Here is a 14,643-nt window from a genome sequence, read left to right as displayed (position 1 = left end):
TGCTGTAGCATCCGTGGGACATGGCGTTCTAGCGTGCCAGTCTAGCATGGAGATGTACTCTTTGTGGGAGTGCAGGTCCTTGTCCAGCCCCACCCCCTCCGCATCATCCACTCTTCCTCCCACCCCGGCTGCTGCCCAGCCTCCATGTGTCTCCATCTCGGCAGCCCTGTTCCCCGCAGGCCTCCTCCTAGGGCTTGTAGTCTTCGGGGCGGATCTTCAGCTCCACCCGTTTGAGGGAGTAGTTAGCCCCATGCCAGCCATACCAGCTGATGCCATCCAGGTGCTTGTTGTGCTCCCCGAGGCGGTAGTAGACTCCATTGAGGTTAGAGTCTGTGCAGCAGTTGTACCAGTAGCCACCTGGCACAAGAAACCAAATGAGCTAAGAATGCCCTCCCCGTGGGAAGTGCCGACCACCTCGAGCTAGCATAGGGCTTTGATGTCATCCTTCCGTGAGCAGCAATAACAGAGGTGCCCACTCCACTCCACGGTGCCTGCTGGACAGCTGACCTTGCACCGTTTCTACGCAAGTGGCATTGTGTCCTGAAGGGAACTTCCCTTCCCCACCCCCAGCTCTCACCTTTGCGGAGCTGTGCGCAGTGGTCCAAGCAGTTGTCATTGTCCTTGTCCTTGGTGCTGAAGACTGTGTTGTTGTGGTAGAAGAGGGCGTTGTTCTCCACATTGCCACTGAAGTTCCCCAGGAAGAGGCGGTAGCTGTTGAGTTCATTGCCCAAAACGAAGTGGCTGTACTCGGCGTAGCGCGTGTTGCCCTCCCAGTCCTGTTGGAGGAGACGGCCTGTGAGGGGCCACAGCCAGGCTTCGTTTCAGAGCAGCCCTGCCCCCCTGTCCCGTCTGTGTAGTGCTGGGAATCCCGGGAGCTCTGCACCATACTCATTCCGGGACGTGCGACACCCCTCTCCTGATTCACCCTGTGCGGTGTGGATGGCCGTCTTGCCTCCACCTCCCTCAGGGGGCTCATGGAGGAGCGTGAGAACATAAAGTGTGTGCTGCCAGGCCTGTGACTGAGCCCCCACAGTACCAGGAAGGCTGGCCAGAGCAGGCATAACGTATCCCAGCTCACTGGTGGTCTTGCTCTGCCTCGCCTGGGCCAGGCCTCCTCTCACACCTCCTCCAGCCCTAGCTCTCCTTTTGTGCAAAACGGAAAACAAAAAGCCTATGTCCTCTCCACTTTGCGAGCCATTACAGGAAATGCACACATCTGTAGTAAGAAAGAATAGGAGTGATAGCAGAGTGGGGTGGGGTGACCCTGCTCCAGGCTCAGGCTCACCTCCATTTCCACGCGGAGCCGAGTTGGCCGCTGGGAGAGCCGGTGGATGTGCTCGTTCCCCAGCCAGAAGTCCCCGCGGATGCTGCCAAAGCCCAGCTTGTACTGCTTCCAGTCCTGGAAGAAGGACACCAGGCCGCTCCGCCGCCTCTGAATGATGGTCCAGCCGCCTCCTGACGTCTCCATGTCACAGAACACCTGGCACCGACAGGGCTGGGTCAGGGGCTATCAGAGACCCGCGCAGGCACGCGTGGGCAGACTCCCCTCCCCCGCCTCTCCCCACTGCACAGCCAGTGGGTGCACACTGGCACACCTTGCCAGCCATTCCAGCGCAGCCTCAGTGAGCCGGGGCAACAGTGATGGTTTGCTATGGGAGACTGTCTGAACTGGTGGGAAAGGCTCTGGGGTGTGCAGCCGTACATAGGGGCCTGCCTCGCTTTACACTGAGCTGATACTTTGTTTTTCACAACTGGAAGCTGTGTGGCGATCCTGCGTTGAGTAAGTGTACGTGTGCCATTTTCCCCAAAGCACGTGCTCCCTCTGTGTGTCTGTCACATTGTGGCAATCCTCACAGTGTTTCAGATTTTATAATGCTATTTATTGCATATGTAATAGATTGCTGTAGAGTAGTTTTCATAAGCCCTGGAAAGCCGAGGGATTCCTCTGACTTGCTTTGTGAAGGTATTCATTTTATTGCGGTGGTCTAGAACCAAGCACCCAGGATCTACGAGGGGTCCTGGTATGGTTTGCAGGGGAGAGAATTGGGTTCATCTGCTAGCTAGCTTCTTGTGCTCTGCTTTCTCCCCAAAGAATAGCTACTCCCGGGCAGAGCAGAAGACTGAAGCCAGTGATGTGGAGGTTAGAAGAATTCGCTAAATGTGCGTTTGGCTAGCTCTCTAGGATTTGCTATGTTTGCTTTCCTGGTTCTGAGTTCCTCGTTCTGTGGACTATGGGTAACTCCTGTCTCGAGCCCTTTGAGGGGCCCAGGCAGACGGAACATCTGTGTGCTGAAGCAGTGTGCCGAAGTGGGCCTCACCTCCAGCTCTGGGCTGCCCAGGAAGTCGTCAGGGGGAAGCTTGTAAACTCCGGTGATGTGGTAGTTCTTCTGATGGAGGGAGGAGCAGTCGTAGACAGCGTCTGTAAGGGAGCAGACCACAGCGTGAGCATCCAGACTCGGCCCTGCGGCGCTGTGCTGGATGTATTTAAACCGCAGCTGCTTTCCTGCCCTGGGGAGATGGCGAAAGGAGCTATTTTGGGACTTCCGGGAATGCAGGGCAGGGCGCTGGGAAGGCCTTCACCTTGTAGCATCAATGGGACAGCCCAAAGGGGCTATAGGTTCCTCTGAAATGAATTATTCTGCTGTACTTTGGAACTCTGAATCCCAGAAATGTTACCGTTCCTGGCATTTTCTTGGTAGCAGATGCCCCTGTTTGACAGAGTACCATGTCTTAGACGGCGATCAGGCAGGAGTGGTACTGTTGGTTGGTTGGTTTTTGTTGCTGTTTTCCAGAGGGTCATGGCTACTGCCAACCAGGGAAATAGATTATTACAGTTTTATCTGAGATCCTCCCACTCCCCAGTCTAGCCATGCCAGTGTCTCAAAAGAAAAGGAAAGGCCCGTGGAACCCTCTGGGGCCCGCCCCGGCAGTGATACGGAAGCACAGAGGGCAGGTGGGCAGGCGCCTTTTCACTCGGGCTGCTTTTGAACGTGCCCTGGGCTGCCTTTGGGGCCACTGCTATACACCAGGGTTTAAATCCGTGTTCTGAATATTAAAGAGCATTAAGAGAAAGACAGCCTTTCCTGGTGGGATTCAGCAAGCAGGAAGTCTTACTGTCCAGGAGGTGGACTGCCCTGTCTTGGGATTCTTTGTCTTGGGACCACTACACTGGGCCTTAGTAAAGAGCACAAAGGTGGCAGAAATTCCACATCCGCCCCAGGAATTGCAGAACACACTGGGGGAGGGGAACGGGGGCCAGCCTGCCTTGGCAACCGAGTTCTTCCTTTCCTTTTACTGAGGAAAACACCCCACTTACTGCTTTGCCCAGGCATCTGGCACTGAGGAGAAAAAGGAGGCCCTGGCCCTGGGCAAGGAGAGTAAGATGCCTGGGAGGAGAGATGCAGTTGATCCCACAGGAAACTCCCTGCTGGGTAGAGAGGTAGTCGGTCAGATGGTTCTGTCCACTTTCATCTCGCAGAGCAAATCCAGACTCATTTGTTTGGAAAATGGCCTGAGGACACCTTTCCAGCCCAAACTAAGGGTCCAGAAGTCAATGCTAGAAAAATGATTTATACACGTGAGTGTGCACGGTACAGTTTTCAAGTTTATTTAATGCTAACACACTTCTTCAACTGAGCAGAGGGCATGGTGATCGGTGACTTCCTCAGTAGAGCCTTTCGCTTCCAAGAACCTTGCCATTGCTTCATTCTTGACTTGGTTTCCAGTGCAACCACCGGGTTTTTTGTTTTGTTTTTGTTTTAAACCGTTTCATCGGCACTTCATGCACATATATACAATTCAATAGTTCAATCATATCTAACCATCAGTTTTTCATGTCAGCAAAAAAAACACAAACTGACCTATCTATGGGCTCTGCTCCTGAGGACTAGTCATCTTCTGACAATTTCAGGAAACAATCTGTGAATCATAAACTCACCTCAGAGCCCATCTGAACCAAGCCAACTAGAAGTTATTGTGGAGACGAAAAGGAACTGTATCTTATTTCTTACTCATAAGGATGCCCGTTTTTGCATAGCATTTTATTATTTTCTGTAGGATTTGGGAGACTTGTATCTGAGACCAGAAGGAAAAAGCAGATGCTAGAATTGAAGAGGCCTGACGAGCCTGCCCTGTCCCCACCCCCACAGCATCCATCCCTCTCATGTCCGCGGGCTTCACTCACTCATTAAGACCAGGGCAAGTTGCAGAGAGAGGACCCTAAATTCCATCACCACCCATGCTGACTCAATCCTGGGGCACCAGAAACAGCAGGTTTCGTTGCTCCTTCCTGCTCTCTTGGTGTGGAGGGTGGTAGCCCGGCAGCTCGCGGGAAGGGAGCAGTATAAGGAGACCTGTGTCGGAAGACGTTGTTTCTAAGGCTGGCCGTGTGACTGAGCAAACTGCTAAATCCTCTGTGCCTCGGGGTGCTCGGGCCCCCTCTCTAATGTGAAAGCATGTACGTAAGAGAGGCCTGTGACGGTCGTCCAGGTATGTTTATAGGGCATGAAGTATCCAGATAAACCCCTCCTGAAAGCTGTACTAACAGGAGCATGCACCCAGCAACTCCGACATCCCCCAAGTGATCGTGGTCACTAGTGATAGGGAGCAGCCGAGTGAGGAGACGCCCTCCTTACCTGCCGAGGTTTGCGTGACCGTCTGTGCCGCCGCCTGCAGCTGCATGATGTCGATCTGGTTGGTCATCTCCGAGTACTTGCCCTCGGCCTCTGTGAGGCGCCCCTCCAGGCGCTTGCTGCCGCTCTCCAGCTCCATCACCTGCATGACCACGCTGACCCAGTCCCGCTCCTGCTTCTGGCTCAGCTCACCCAGCAGGCCACTTAGGTTGGCAATTTGGGCCTTGAGCTCCTTCACCTCCTCACAGCAGGCGGCCACTTTGAGCTGTCCAGGTGTCTTACGCTTCGGGGGCTTCTGGGGCCACACTGGGGGGCTGACAAAGGCCACGGTGAAAACACAGAGCCAGGTCACAGCTGCGAGAGACCATTTCAGCATTGTTCTTGGACTTGGGTGGGAGAGGACCTTCCTTTGCTTGGGGGAATTGGGATATGCTCAGTTACAGCTTGCAAAGCCGCAAGGAATGGTCTAAAGCCTTCCCCTCACTCTAGACGGACTTGCACTTGGTCGGGTTCTTTCTTTCCTTGCTCTTGGGTAGCCTTCTCAGAGCTTGAGTTGTTGAAAGAAGACCTGGAGTGGGTGTCCTGTAGCCCTCCTTCCGAAGCCTGGGTGCTCTACCAACTCCACGTCTTAAATAGTGTTTGTTGCCTGCACCTCCACCCCACCAAGGCTCTGCTTTGGCCCCTCCCAGCTCCTCTGGGAGGGTCAGGTGCCTGCTGGGTGAAGTCAGCTCAAGCTTAGGCCAGGAAGCGGGGGTGCAGGGGTGCGTCCTTCTTTCCTTGCCTGTGCAGTCTCTGGGCAGAGACCAGAGGACTTTTAAGTTGTGGGTTTCCCGGTTCGCCTATTATATTAGGGCCCTGCCAGCCACTGTTCTATCAGCAAGCAGGACGGGGTCGAGAATTTCCAAATTCCATTTGCTCAGGTTATGTAACAATGGGGTTGGGAATAAGACTCTTACTCAGCCAAGGAGACCTGTTAATGTGATCCGTGCTGTTTATAGGAGGCTCTGCTGTACTCTGAATGTGCTTGAACTAAGCTGGTCATTCCTTTCTCTAACCACAGCCAGTGTTCAACAGAACACTCCTTCTACCTGGACTTAACACCGTCTCCCAGTCAAAAGTGGCCACCTTAGAAAAAGGGTAGGAATCGAAGGATAAACGAAAACCCTCCAGAAGGAAACCGGAAAGGCTGTGTCGTTTTAGCCGCAGGGAAGCTTTGCTGGCTTCATTTCTTCTGAAATGCTTTACCTTCAGCACTAAGTGGGCTTCTCACACTGGCCGGCTGGCAAGGTAGACAGGACAGCACAGCAGAGATGAAAATCCAGGAGTGCCGGGCAGGGTCTGGCATTGATCCCCTGAACCTCCAACAGAGTTTGGGCAGAACAAAGACCAAGCCTCTCTTTGAGAGAAGAGGATACTGTTATTCTGCCTCCCCTCCAAGATTATAAAGATAATATAGGCCCAGGGTTCTCTCTCTATCAAAACATAAAGAGTCCCCATCACCAAATAAATCCATAGGTAGAGCCCCATCACCCTCCTCCTATCCAGTGTTTTATCACTGGAAATTATTGTCTGCACAGAGGTATACTTTTGTATCTGAAAATAGGACTATTTTACTTTCTTATGTACATATTTGAAACACAGCCCTCCTTTTTACAAATGTACAAAAACCCTTCAATTCCAGCAAAGTAAGCTTTTCACTAAGAAGGTACACAGAGGCCTGGGCCCTCTGTCCCTAACACAGACTGTGCCTTTGGAGCACATCTGATGGAGCCGTGGAAACAGTGTTACACGACACGTTGGTGATTGTTGGGTTTGAGCCCTTCACGCCCAGGCTGACAGCCTCCTTCCAGCCATACTCCTCTAGAACCCTTCCCCAGTGACCGCGGAGGGGGGTGGGGGGGGGGCTTCTGGTGTAAGAAAGTAGTTTCTATTCAGGCAGCTGGAGTTACCAAACCTTTTTTTTCCTCTAAGTCAGTGCTTTGACCCAACCATAAGATTATTTTCGTTGCTACTTCATCACTGTCATTTTGCTACTGTTATGAATTGGGCGACCCCTGTGAAAGGGTCATTTGACCCCCAATGGGGTCACAACCCACAGGTTGAGAACCACTGCTCTGAGTCAAAGAGCAATAGAGGACCCAAGGGGACCAGGGTCCATTTTCTTTGAGCCTTTGTCAGCCTGGTCTGTTAGGAAACAGCAGCTTCTCGCTCGCTGCCACGGGGTCGACTCTGACACATGGCGGCCCTGTGGAACAGGGGAGAACCGCCCCGTGAGTTTCCCAGACTAACTGTCCAGGAGCAGAAAGCGGCGTCTTCCTCCCAGAGAGTGGCTGCTGACTTTGTGGTTAGCAACCCAACGTGGAGCCACTTGGCCCACCCGCCAGGAGATTCTAAACTGTCTGATGGGCCCTGCTCTCTCTTTGCAAATACAGGCCCAACCCAGAGATAGTGTGGGTTTGGTTCCAGACTGCCCCAATAAAAGGAGCCCCAGTGTATATGAAAGTTTACACTGTAGTCTAATAAGTGTCTAATAAATAGCATTATGAGAAAGTCTGAAATATTATGAGGATTACCAAAATTTAGACACAGAAACACAAAATAGCACATGTTGTTGGGAAAATGGCACCAATTGGCTTACTCTGTGCATAATTGCCACAAACCTTCCATTTGGCAAAAACACACTATCCGACATAGGCATTAAAGCAAAGCTCAATAAAATGAGGTATGCCTGTATTGAGCCCAGCTGGGCACCGTAGCCCCATAGAGTTCCTTTCACTAATGAAAGCCAGGCCCTAAGCTGTCAGCAGCTCACAGGGATGGTCATTCAGTGCCACATGGGTCTTCAGAGTGAGGCTGAGCTGGAAGCACCGTGGGCCGTGGAGTGGGCCACACTCCCAGTTGGTAGCACAGTGGAGAAAGCACAAAGGAGAATGGAGCTTTGTGGGTTCCCAGCCCGTCTGTCTGTGCTTCCTGTAGCTGCCCCCCTGCCCACACAGGAACACTTGATGACTAGATGTTCCTAGCTGGACAGGGAGTGACTCCGTCGTTCATATCAGCAGCCCATGTAGCTTCCTTTCACGGAAAGGAAGGGGGTTAGAGGGGGTGCTTCATAAATGTGGAGCAGAAGCATCAGTGTGAATGCCTCGTCTCTGGCATTTATTTTCTGGAAACTTCTAACATAAGGCATAAGCTGAAGACAGAAATTTTTCTTTAGCTGTATGAAGATTTTTTTTTTAAGTTGCCTAAGCTGCCCAAATGTCAATAATCTTTCCAAGATTTTGAGAGAGAAAAAAAAATAGCTGATTGGGGGACTATCCCATGCCAAGAGGTTATCTGTACTCTACCAATGGCCCCAGGACGTCTTAGATTCTGAATTTCTAAAAGAAGCGAGAGTGAGCCCTTATTTGTGCAGAACGAAGCCAGTAGAGGAAATCATGAAGAATGTACAGGGCTCCGGTGGGCTTTCCTTCTCAGAGAGGCACTTAAACGACTCTGCCTTTCAGTAAACAGACTGAAAAGAATGGGAGACCTGGTTGGGTAGCTGACAGTGTATCCTTTTCCCCATTTTAATGATGAACAAGGGTTAGCTTGGTTTCTCTGGGAAGATATTTGTAAAAATAAAACTTATCTCCTTATCGATTAAAGTCAATTACCTTTTGGTTAGCCTGAAAGTTCTCAAAGCTTCCACCATGTTTATGCTCGCTTGGGGCTGCTATCCCGCAAGGTCGCCAGTTTGAACCTACCAGCCACTCGAGGAGAGAAGAATGGGCGTTGGTAAAACCACCTGGGGGAACAAGGCAGCCACTAGCTTCCGACGCTGAATCTACCCTGTGTCCCAGCAATTCTTCTAGCTGTTGTATTCGCAGCGGACATTTGAGCCCGCCTCATGAAAGATGTACAAAAGTGTTCTTGGTAGCACCACTCAAAGTAGCCCAAAACGGAACATGCCGAAACACTCATCGGCAATAATCTGGATAGATTGTGGTACTTAGGTGTGATGAGGAAGGGGGCACAAACCACTGATTGCAACCAGGATGCCCTCCCAGACCGTGGTGAGCCCCATTGTGTAGGGGTCAGGCGGTGGTCCACTCCCAGAATGAGGGCTGGGAGGAAGCGCCAGTGTTTCTGAGCTGCCAGCAGGGTGTTGGGTCCCGTTTCTTTGGGTGGGCGGTGGTTACAGCTGTGCTTTTACTTTGTGCTAATTTACCAAGCTGTGCCCTGATGTATATACTTTCCTGTTTATGTTTACCTTAATTAGCTTATTTTTAAAACAAGTAGTGCACGTAAAACACTTGGAATAGTGTCTGAGATGTAGTCAGCAGCCAGCTAATAGTATATAATATTACATAGGTGCACAGTCATCAACTCACTAACCAACTCAAATCTAAAATAAGTCCCCTGTGTGACTTTTTGCTTCATGGTATTTCCCTCTACTGTGTTTTTCTCAAAATCCTTGGGTGGCTGCTAAGCAAAAGTTAGCCGTTCCAACCCACCCAGAGGCGCCTCAGAACGTGACCTGGTGCTGTTTCCCAGAGAGTCAGCCATTGAAAGCCCTGTGGAACACAGCCCTGCCCTGCTCTGCTCTGCCACCAGGGGGTCACCAGACTCCGAAGCCATTTTAGAGCAGCTGGTTCTGTCTTCCATTGTGTTTTCCATGTTCCTCGTGAACTCTTCAGCCCTGCGAAGGCGAGCACCTTGTCTGTCCTGTGGACCGTGGTCCCCGACCGCCTAGCGTTTAGCACCTTCCTGAGACAGCCCAGATTCCTAACTGAATGAGTAGATTCCAAACCAAAGGCTCTCCTCGGCCTGTGACTCCAGTCTCCCCACACGTACAGGGTCTTCGTTGTAAAGTATCCCCTTCCGTCCTGCCCTGAACCTGTCCATCCCTTAGGTCTTCGTCATAGAACCAAGGAGAGTGAGGCGTGAAAGAGTGAAGATGGCTTGGTTCAGCAACAATGTCACGGTATCCTTGTTGTGCAAACCTTCACATCCCTGGAAGCCATTCTTTTCTGTCTCCCTCTCCCTACCATGAGAAATGGAGAGAGGACTGCCGGGGCTTTGTCCCACGCTGTTCCACAGGCTCGACAGAATGGCGTATCCGATCACTCCCGGGTGGCCTAGCAGTTAGCTTGCATCACAGCCTGAGGGCCACAGGCAGTTGGAGACAGATCACAGTAACAGAGCACCCCATAAACAGCCTTGTTTTGAGCAGCTGTATCCCAATAATGTGCCCAGGAACCTAACAACTCTGCTATGTCCCCAAAGGGGAGTCACGTGTCATTGCATTGCAATGTTCGTGCAACCCTCCGCTCTGAGCTCCGCAGTGCAGGCCCCAGCCACCCTGTGCACTGTAGGGCTACCCTGGGGCTGGCTCCCTGCCGCACAGACCAGGACAGCACGACTGGGAAACAGCCCTGTCATCCTTTAAGAATGTTAGCGAATTCAAGCCAGTTGTGCCCCCAGCAGCCAGTTAGTGGCCAGGGGACCTGGACTGTGCAGACCCTGGACGAGGGCTTCCGCGGGCGAACAAAACCCCCCTCAACTCTTAATTCTAAACACATGTCTCCAGGATGTTGCTGACTGCTTAGGAGGCTGGGGCCTGTTTTTATCACTGTTTGCTGGCTTCCAGAAAAGGTACACAGTTCTCTTCCCGCACCTCTGCTGGAACCAAAAAAAAAAAAAAAAAAGCCGTAGGCCAGAGAGGTAAGGATCTGCCCAATATTACTCACTTCTCAGCAAAAACACATTCCAAGCCTCTGGGCTCATGCTGGCTTCACCAGTGCCCGGGTAACTCTAGTAATCCGGACCCCTCGGGGGAAAGGCCAGGCAGCCATTGGGGTAAAATAAAGGAGACCCCTTGTGAACAAAAGCGCAAGCGCAGTGTGTCTTTGTGGTTCGTTTCTAGTCTGCTCCGTCCCCCTCTCTGTTCAAGTCTCTCCTCAATACCCCATACAGAGTAGATGTGGCCCTTCTCCTGTCCCCCATACAGAGTAGATGTGGCCCTTCTCCTGTCCCCCATACAGAGTAGATGTGGCCCTTCTCCTGTCGGCTTTCGCTGTCCAAGTCCCTCTTTGAGAGCGTGGTACAAACCTCAAGGGAGGTGGTGTTTCCGTGCAGGCAGCTGGCCATCCACGGGGAGGAGTTCTGGGGTTTCTACCATGGCTGGCCAAAAGGCCGGGGGGGAGGGGTCTTTGCTGCCCAAGACCTTCCTACAGGGGGAAGGAAGCTGCTGTGTTTCGGTGGTTTGTAGCCTGTCCTGAGGAAGACCTTAGAATGAACGGTGCCACTCTCAAGAGACTGCTTCTGAAGCAAAAGGCCACATGGGGGACTTCATTTAGATTTGAGTTGGTTAGTGAGGTGACGATTGTGTACCTATGTAATATTGGATATTTGCTGGCTGCCGACTACATCTCAGACACTGTTCCAAGTGTTTTACATGCGTTACTTGTTATAAAAATAAGCTAAAGTGGCAGCTGGCAGTTCCGCCGTGTGAGCTGTCCAAGGATGAAAAACGTACACATCACAGAACTCAGGAAATAGGGAAGGCCCTGTCCTTCCCCATTGCCACCTCTCGCACAGCCTGCCCCAGCAAAGAGTAAACGTGTCAGTGGTGACAACCCTGTTCTCTCCAGAGTCTGAACCTTGTCTCAGCCCTCTTCCATAAGCTTTTCCTCACCAAGAAGACGGGCCTATTGCTTCTCCCTCCTCTGACCCGGAGTGGGCATCAGTCGTCCGGCGATGTGGCATGACTCCTTCATGGAGTAGAAGGGCAGCTCGCATCTGTGGATACAATGAAATGTGGAGCATTCGAAGCGGCCAGAACACTGGGTGCCAGCACATTCAGCATGTTTCCCAACTTCATCCCCAAAACAGACTGAGTCAGAGCTCTCGGGCATTCAGAGGCCAAGAAATCAGGATTTCACCCAAATTTCAACTCCCCTCAGAGTCAAGGTAAATAAAGATCAGCTGTGGGTTCCAGCTGCCAGCCCCCTCCTCCACCTTTTGTTCCTTTCTCGCTCTCTTTTCCTGACAGCTTCTGTGTAATAACCTTCTCAAAGCACTTCATTTCTCAGGGGATGTGAAGAAGCGGAAAGGGAGCGAAAACCTCCAGGCATCCCCAGAAAAGGAGCAGTGCTCACTCCGTTGTTGTAGAATAAAAGATAATGGCCAATTTGTCAAGAAGTGTTGACAAGAAAGATAGAGTTGGAAGTAATTAACTAGCTGACATGCTGGGAGTGATGCTCTTGCCAATAGCTCCCTAAATCAGCCAGCACCCTGGAAATGTGACAGTCATTCGTCAGTTTTACAGCCCGCCTCTGACAGGCCTCTTGGGTGGAAACTCAGCCAGCACAAACTGTGCGCCTTACGCTGCGTGGCACCAGCCAGGGGAACCCTGGAGGAGGTGAGGGTTGTGGGACCACTGACCTGGCTTACCACGGTACCCTTGCTCAGCCTTGGGTCAGCACCGTAACTGTGCTCCCAGAGCCGACTTTGTCCTCTTCACCAGAGCACCTAACCAGCACTCCAGCCAGCCGGCTTATCCAGCCAGGGTATGACAAGAGATTGGCATCTTTCAGCGGGAGGAGATGATTATGCAGCCATTAGAAGCAATTAGAAGTGAATAAAGTCAGAAGTGCCTTTGTTAGGTAAATAAGCACATTAGAGACTTGTATTTGTGGTTCCGCCCCTGCTGTTTACCTGCATAGATGAAAATAACACTGATAGCCAGAGGGGAAAAATGGGATTAAGAGGTAATGGCATATTCCCACAAGGTTTTGAAGCTTCTGCATTCCCATTTTCTATTTAAAATTTTTTGTGGTAGCCTTGTGTTTTCAGTAGTGGAAGGCATTTTGAATGAAATAAGGAACAAACTTTTTAAGTGATTAAAAAAAAAATACAGATAGTGGGACACATACGTCCCAAGGAATCTCTAGTGCTGGAGTTGGCAGAGTGGAAACCTTTTTCTTCAGATCCACCAGGTGGCAGCACACACCAAAAGTGACATCGCAGTTTCTCAGTAAACGCTGGCGCTCACTGCCTTCCTGTGGATTCTGACCATAGAGGAGGATAAGGTAGAACGGCCTCAGTGAGTTTGAGACTGTGACCTACAGCAGGGTGGAAAATCCCATCTTGCAGCTGGTGATTTTGAGCTGCAGGCCTTGAGGTTAGCACCACTATGCCATGGGACGGCCTTCAGGAAATTTCTCCCGAGAGGCAGAAAATGTAGGTGGTTGCTGTGTGCCCCACAGATCAAGAAAGGGTTCAGTTGCCTAGCCCAAGCCTCCCGCTCCGCCTTTGCTGCTGCTTTCCCTGTAGCCGCTCACCACCCTTCTCTTGTCACATTTCAGAGGCCTTGCCTGGCAAGGGGAACCATGGTTCTGTGTGTAATAGGACACTGAGCACAGCACTGAGACCCTGGGGGCTCGGAACAGGGCTGGGTCTACAGAAGAGCCCTGCCGGGCATTGCCGTGACTGGGGAGCAGCCCACGCAGGCCTGTCACAGTCCCCTGTGGACTGTGCAGCATATGTCGCAGCTTCACCCCAAGGGGATTCCGGGACTGTGTACTTTGACAGGGAATTAAATGGGATGCAGACCATGGTCGACACCAGTAACTGACAGGAGAAGGCAGGCCCGGGGTTAGTTGGGCAGCAACTGGGTGATGTTCTCATGAACTAATGGGAGCACTAGACGAACCCAAGTGCTCCCCCAGATGTGGCTGCAGATGCTCGGTGTGTGCAGACTTACCGACAGGGTCGAGATCTGTGTGCAGCGGTCTGGCCTCACTGTGCTTGTCACAGCCTGTAGGTCACCGAGGTGACAGGCTGCGAGCTGGGCTTGGGAGCCAATGAGCTGTACAGAGGAATTGCCAAGGCACATCACGTCCCCTGGATTTGACCCCAGACCGGGGCCTGCGGCGCCAGGGCTGAGAACACAGCACTGTTCTTCAGGTGCCACATCTGAGCCCCTCTAACTGCTTTGCTGTTTTTGCTGCGGGTCAGCCTTAAAACCTTGATCAGTTCAGGACTCTGTCTCTCTCCTCAAAACAGGCATGACATGCCCATGAATTGCTTTGAGGAGCTGCATGAGAGACAGGTCCTGGGGGCAGGTGTGAATAGGCCCCAGCATTAGCCTCCCGGGCCACTCTGGATGGACACTTGCCAAGGCCAGGAGAGCCTTCTCGCTGGACCTGCATACTGAGATGCCTCCTACCTATTTTTGAAGAAGAGAGGGCAAGGTGATTGGTGTGACCTGTGTGGTACACATGGCTTTGAGGCCATTTCTTATCTTTTGTTCATTTCCCTCAACTCTGGAATAAATTTTCCTTGAATGCTCCTGGTTGCAAGCTTTTCAACATGGCTTTCTCGAATGACAAGTCAGTCTTGGGGTGGAAGGAAGTGGGCATTAGGGCGGGAGTCCGTCTGGTTGCCTCCCTGCTAGACTGCGGGCGGATCCACTGACTTGTCTGTTGCTCCTCGCTGTCTTCCCTCGTTCCAACACCAGCTTCCGCTGCAGTTCTCGCCTTTGCACTGCACCAGGCCGTTTCTGCTCGCTCTTTCTAGAGCACAGCTCACAGGAGGAGGAAACTGGACGTTCTCACTGGGTAAGGACATGGAATACGAACATCCCCCTGCCCACCCAGGTTGAGAATCAGCCTCTATTAACTTAGATTCACTTGCTGTACTGTTTTCCTCTCCTTGGGGGAGAGAGAGAGAGAGAGAGAGAGAGAGAGAGAGAGAGAGTGTGTGTGTGTGTGTGTGTGTGTGGCTCAACACTTCCTTGGACAGTTTGCCCTTTGGAAGCCGCCAGCACTGAAGAGGGCCTTGGGCAAAGGTGATTTCTTCACTCCCTTCCGTCTCATCAAACCACATGTGGGTTTAAAAGGAAAATATTTCAAAGGGCAGCCTTGCGACTGGGGGCCTGGGAGCCAGCACCCCTAAACTCTCGGCTTATTTATCCCATACTTTTCCATCTGGGCTTTGTCTATAACGGTGGTCTCAACCTTCCTAAGGC

At 51.8% G+C, this 14,643-nt stretch overlaps 2 protein-coding genes across 3 annotated transcripts in view; one reads left to right on the top strand and one right to left on the bottom strand.

Moving 5' to 3' along the window:
• Positions 1-14,643, top strand: part of MTOR (mechanistic target of rapamycin kinase) — a 124,524-nt gene that overhangs the window by 63,347 nt on the left and 46,534 nt on the right. The window lies entirely within an intron of this gene.
• On the bottom strand, positions 188-5,007 carry ANGPTL7 (angiopoietin like 7). The gene is made up of 5 exons (XM_075538285.1): positions 4,635-5,007; positions 2,319-2,419; positions 1,286-1,480; positions 578-776; positions 188-357 (listed from the first exon to the last, which is right to left on the bottom strand). Exons 1-5 carry the CDS (start codon positions 5,005-5,007, stop codon positions 188-190), a joined length of 1,038 nt encoding a protein of 345 aa, XP_075394400.1.

Source organism: Tenrec ecaudatus, chromosome 1 (genome assembly GCF_050624435.1).
Source record: "Tenrec ecaudatus isolate mTenEca1 chromosome 1, mTenEca1.hap1, whole genome shotgun sequence".
Taxonomy (NCBI): Eukaryota; Metazoa; Chordata; class Mammalia; order Afrosoricida; family Tenrecidae; genus Tenrec; species Tenrec ecaudatus.
This window is presented reverse-complemented; position numbering and strand designations above follow the sequence as displayed.

Excerpts from the sequence above, each read along its gene's own strand:
- ANGPTL7 (XM_075538285.1), bottom strand. The coding sequence starts at position 5,007 with ATGCTGAAATGGTCTCTCGCAGCTGTGACCTGGCTCTGTGTTTTCACC. Across the intron at positions 2,420-4,634 it reads GGTCACGCAAACCTCGGCAG|ACGCTGTCTACGACTGCTCC; the intron begins GTAAGGAGGGCG and ends GCTCCCTTACAG. Across the intron at positions 777-1,285 it reads GGCTCCGCGTGGAAATGGAG|GACTGGGAGGGCAACACGCG; the intron begins GTGAGCCTGAGC and ends CTCCTCCAACAG.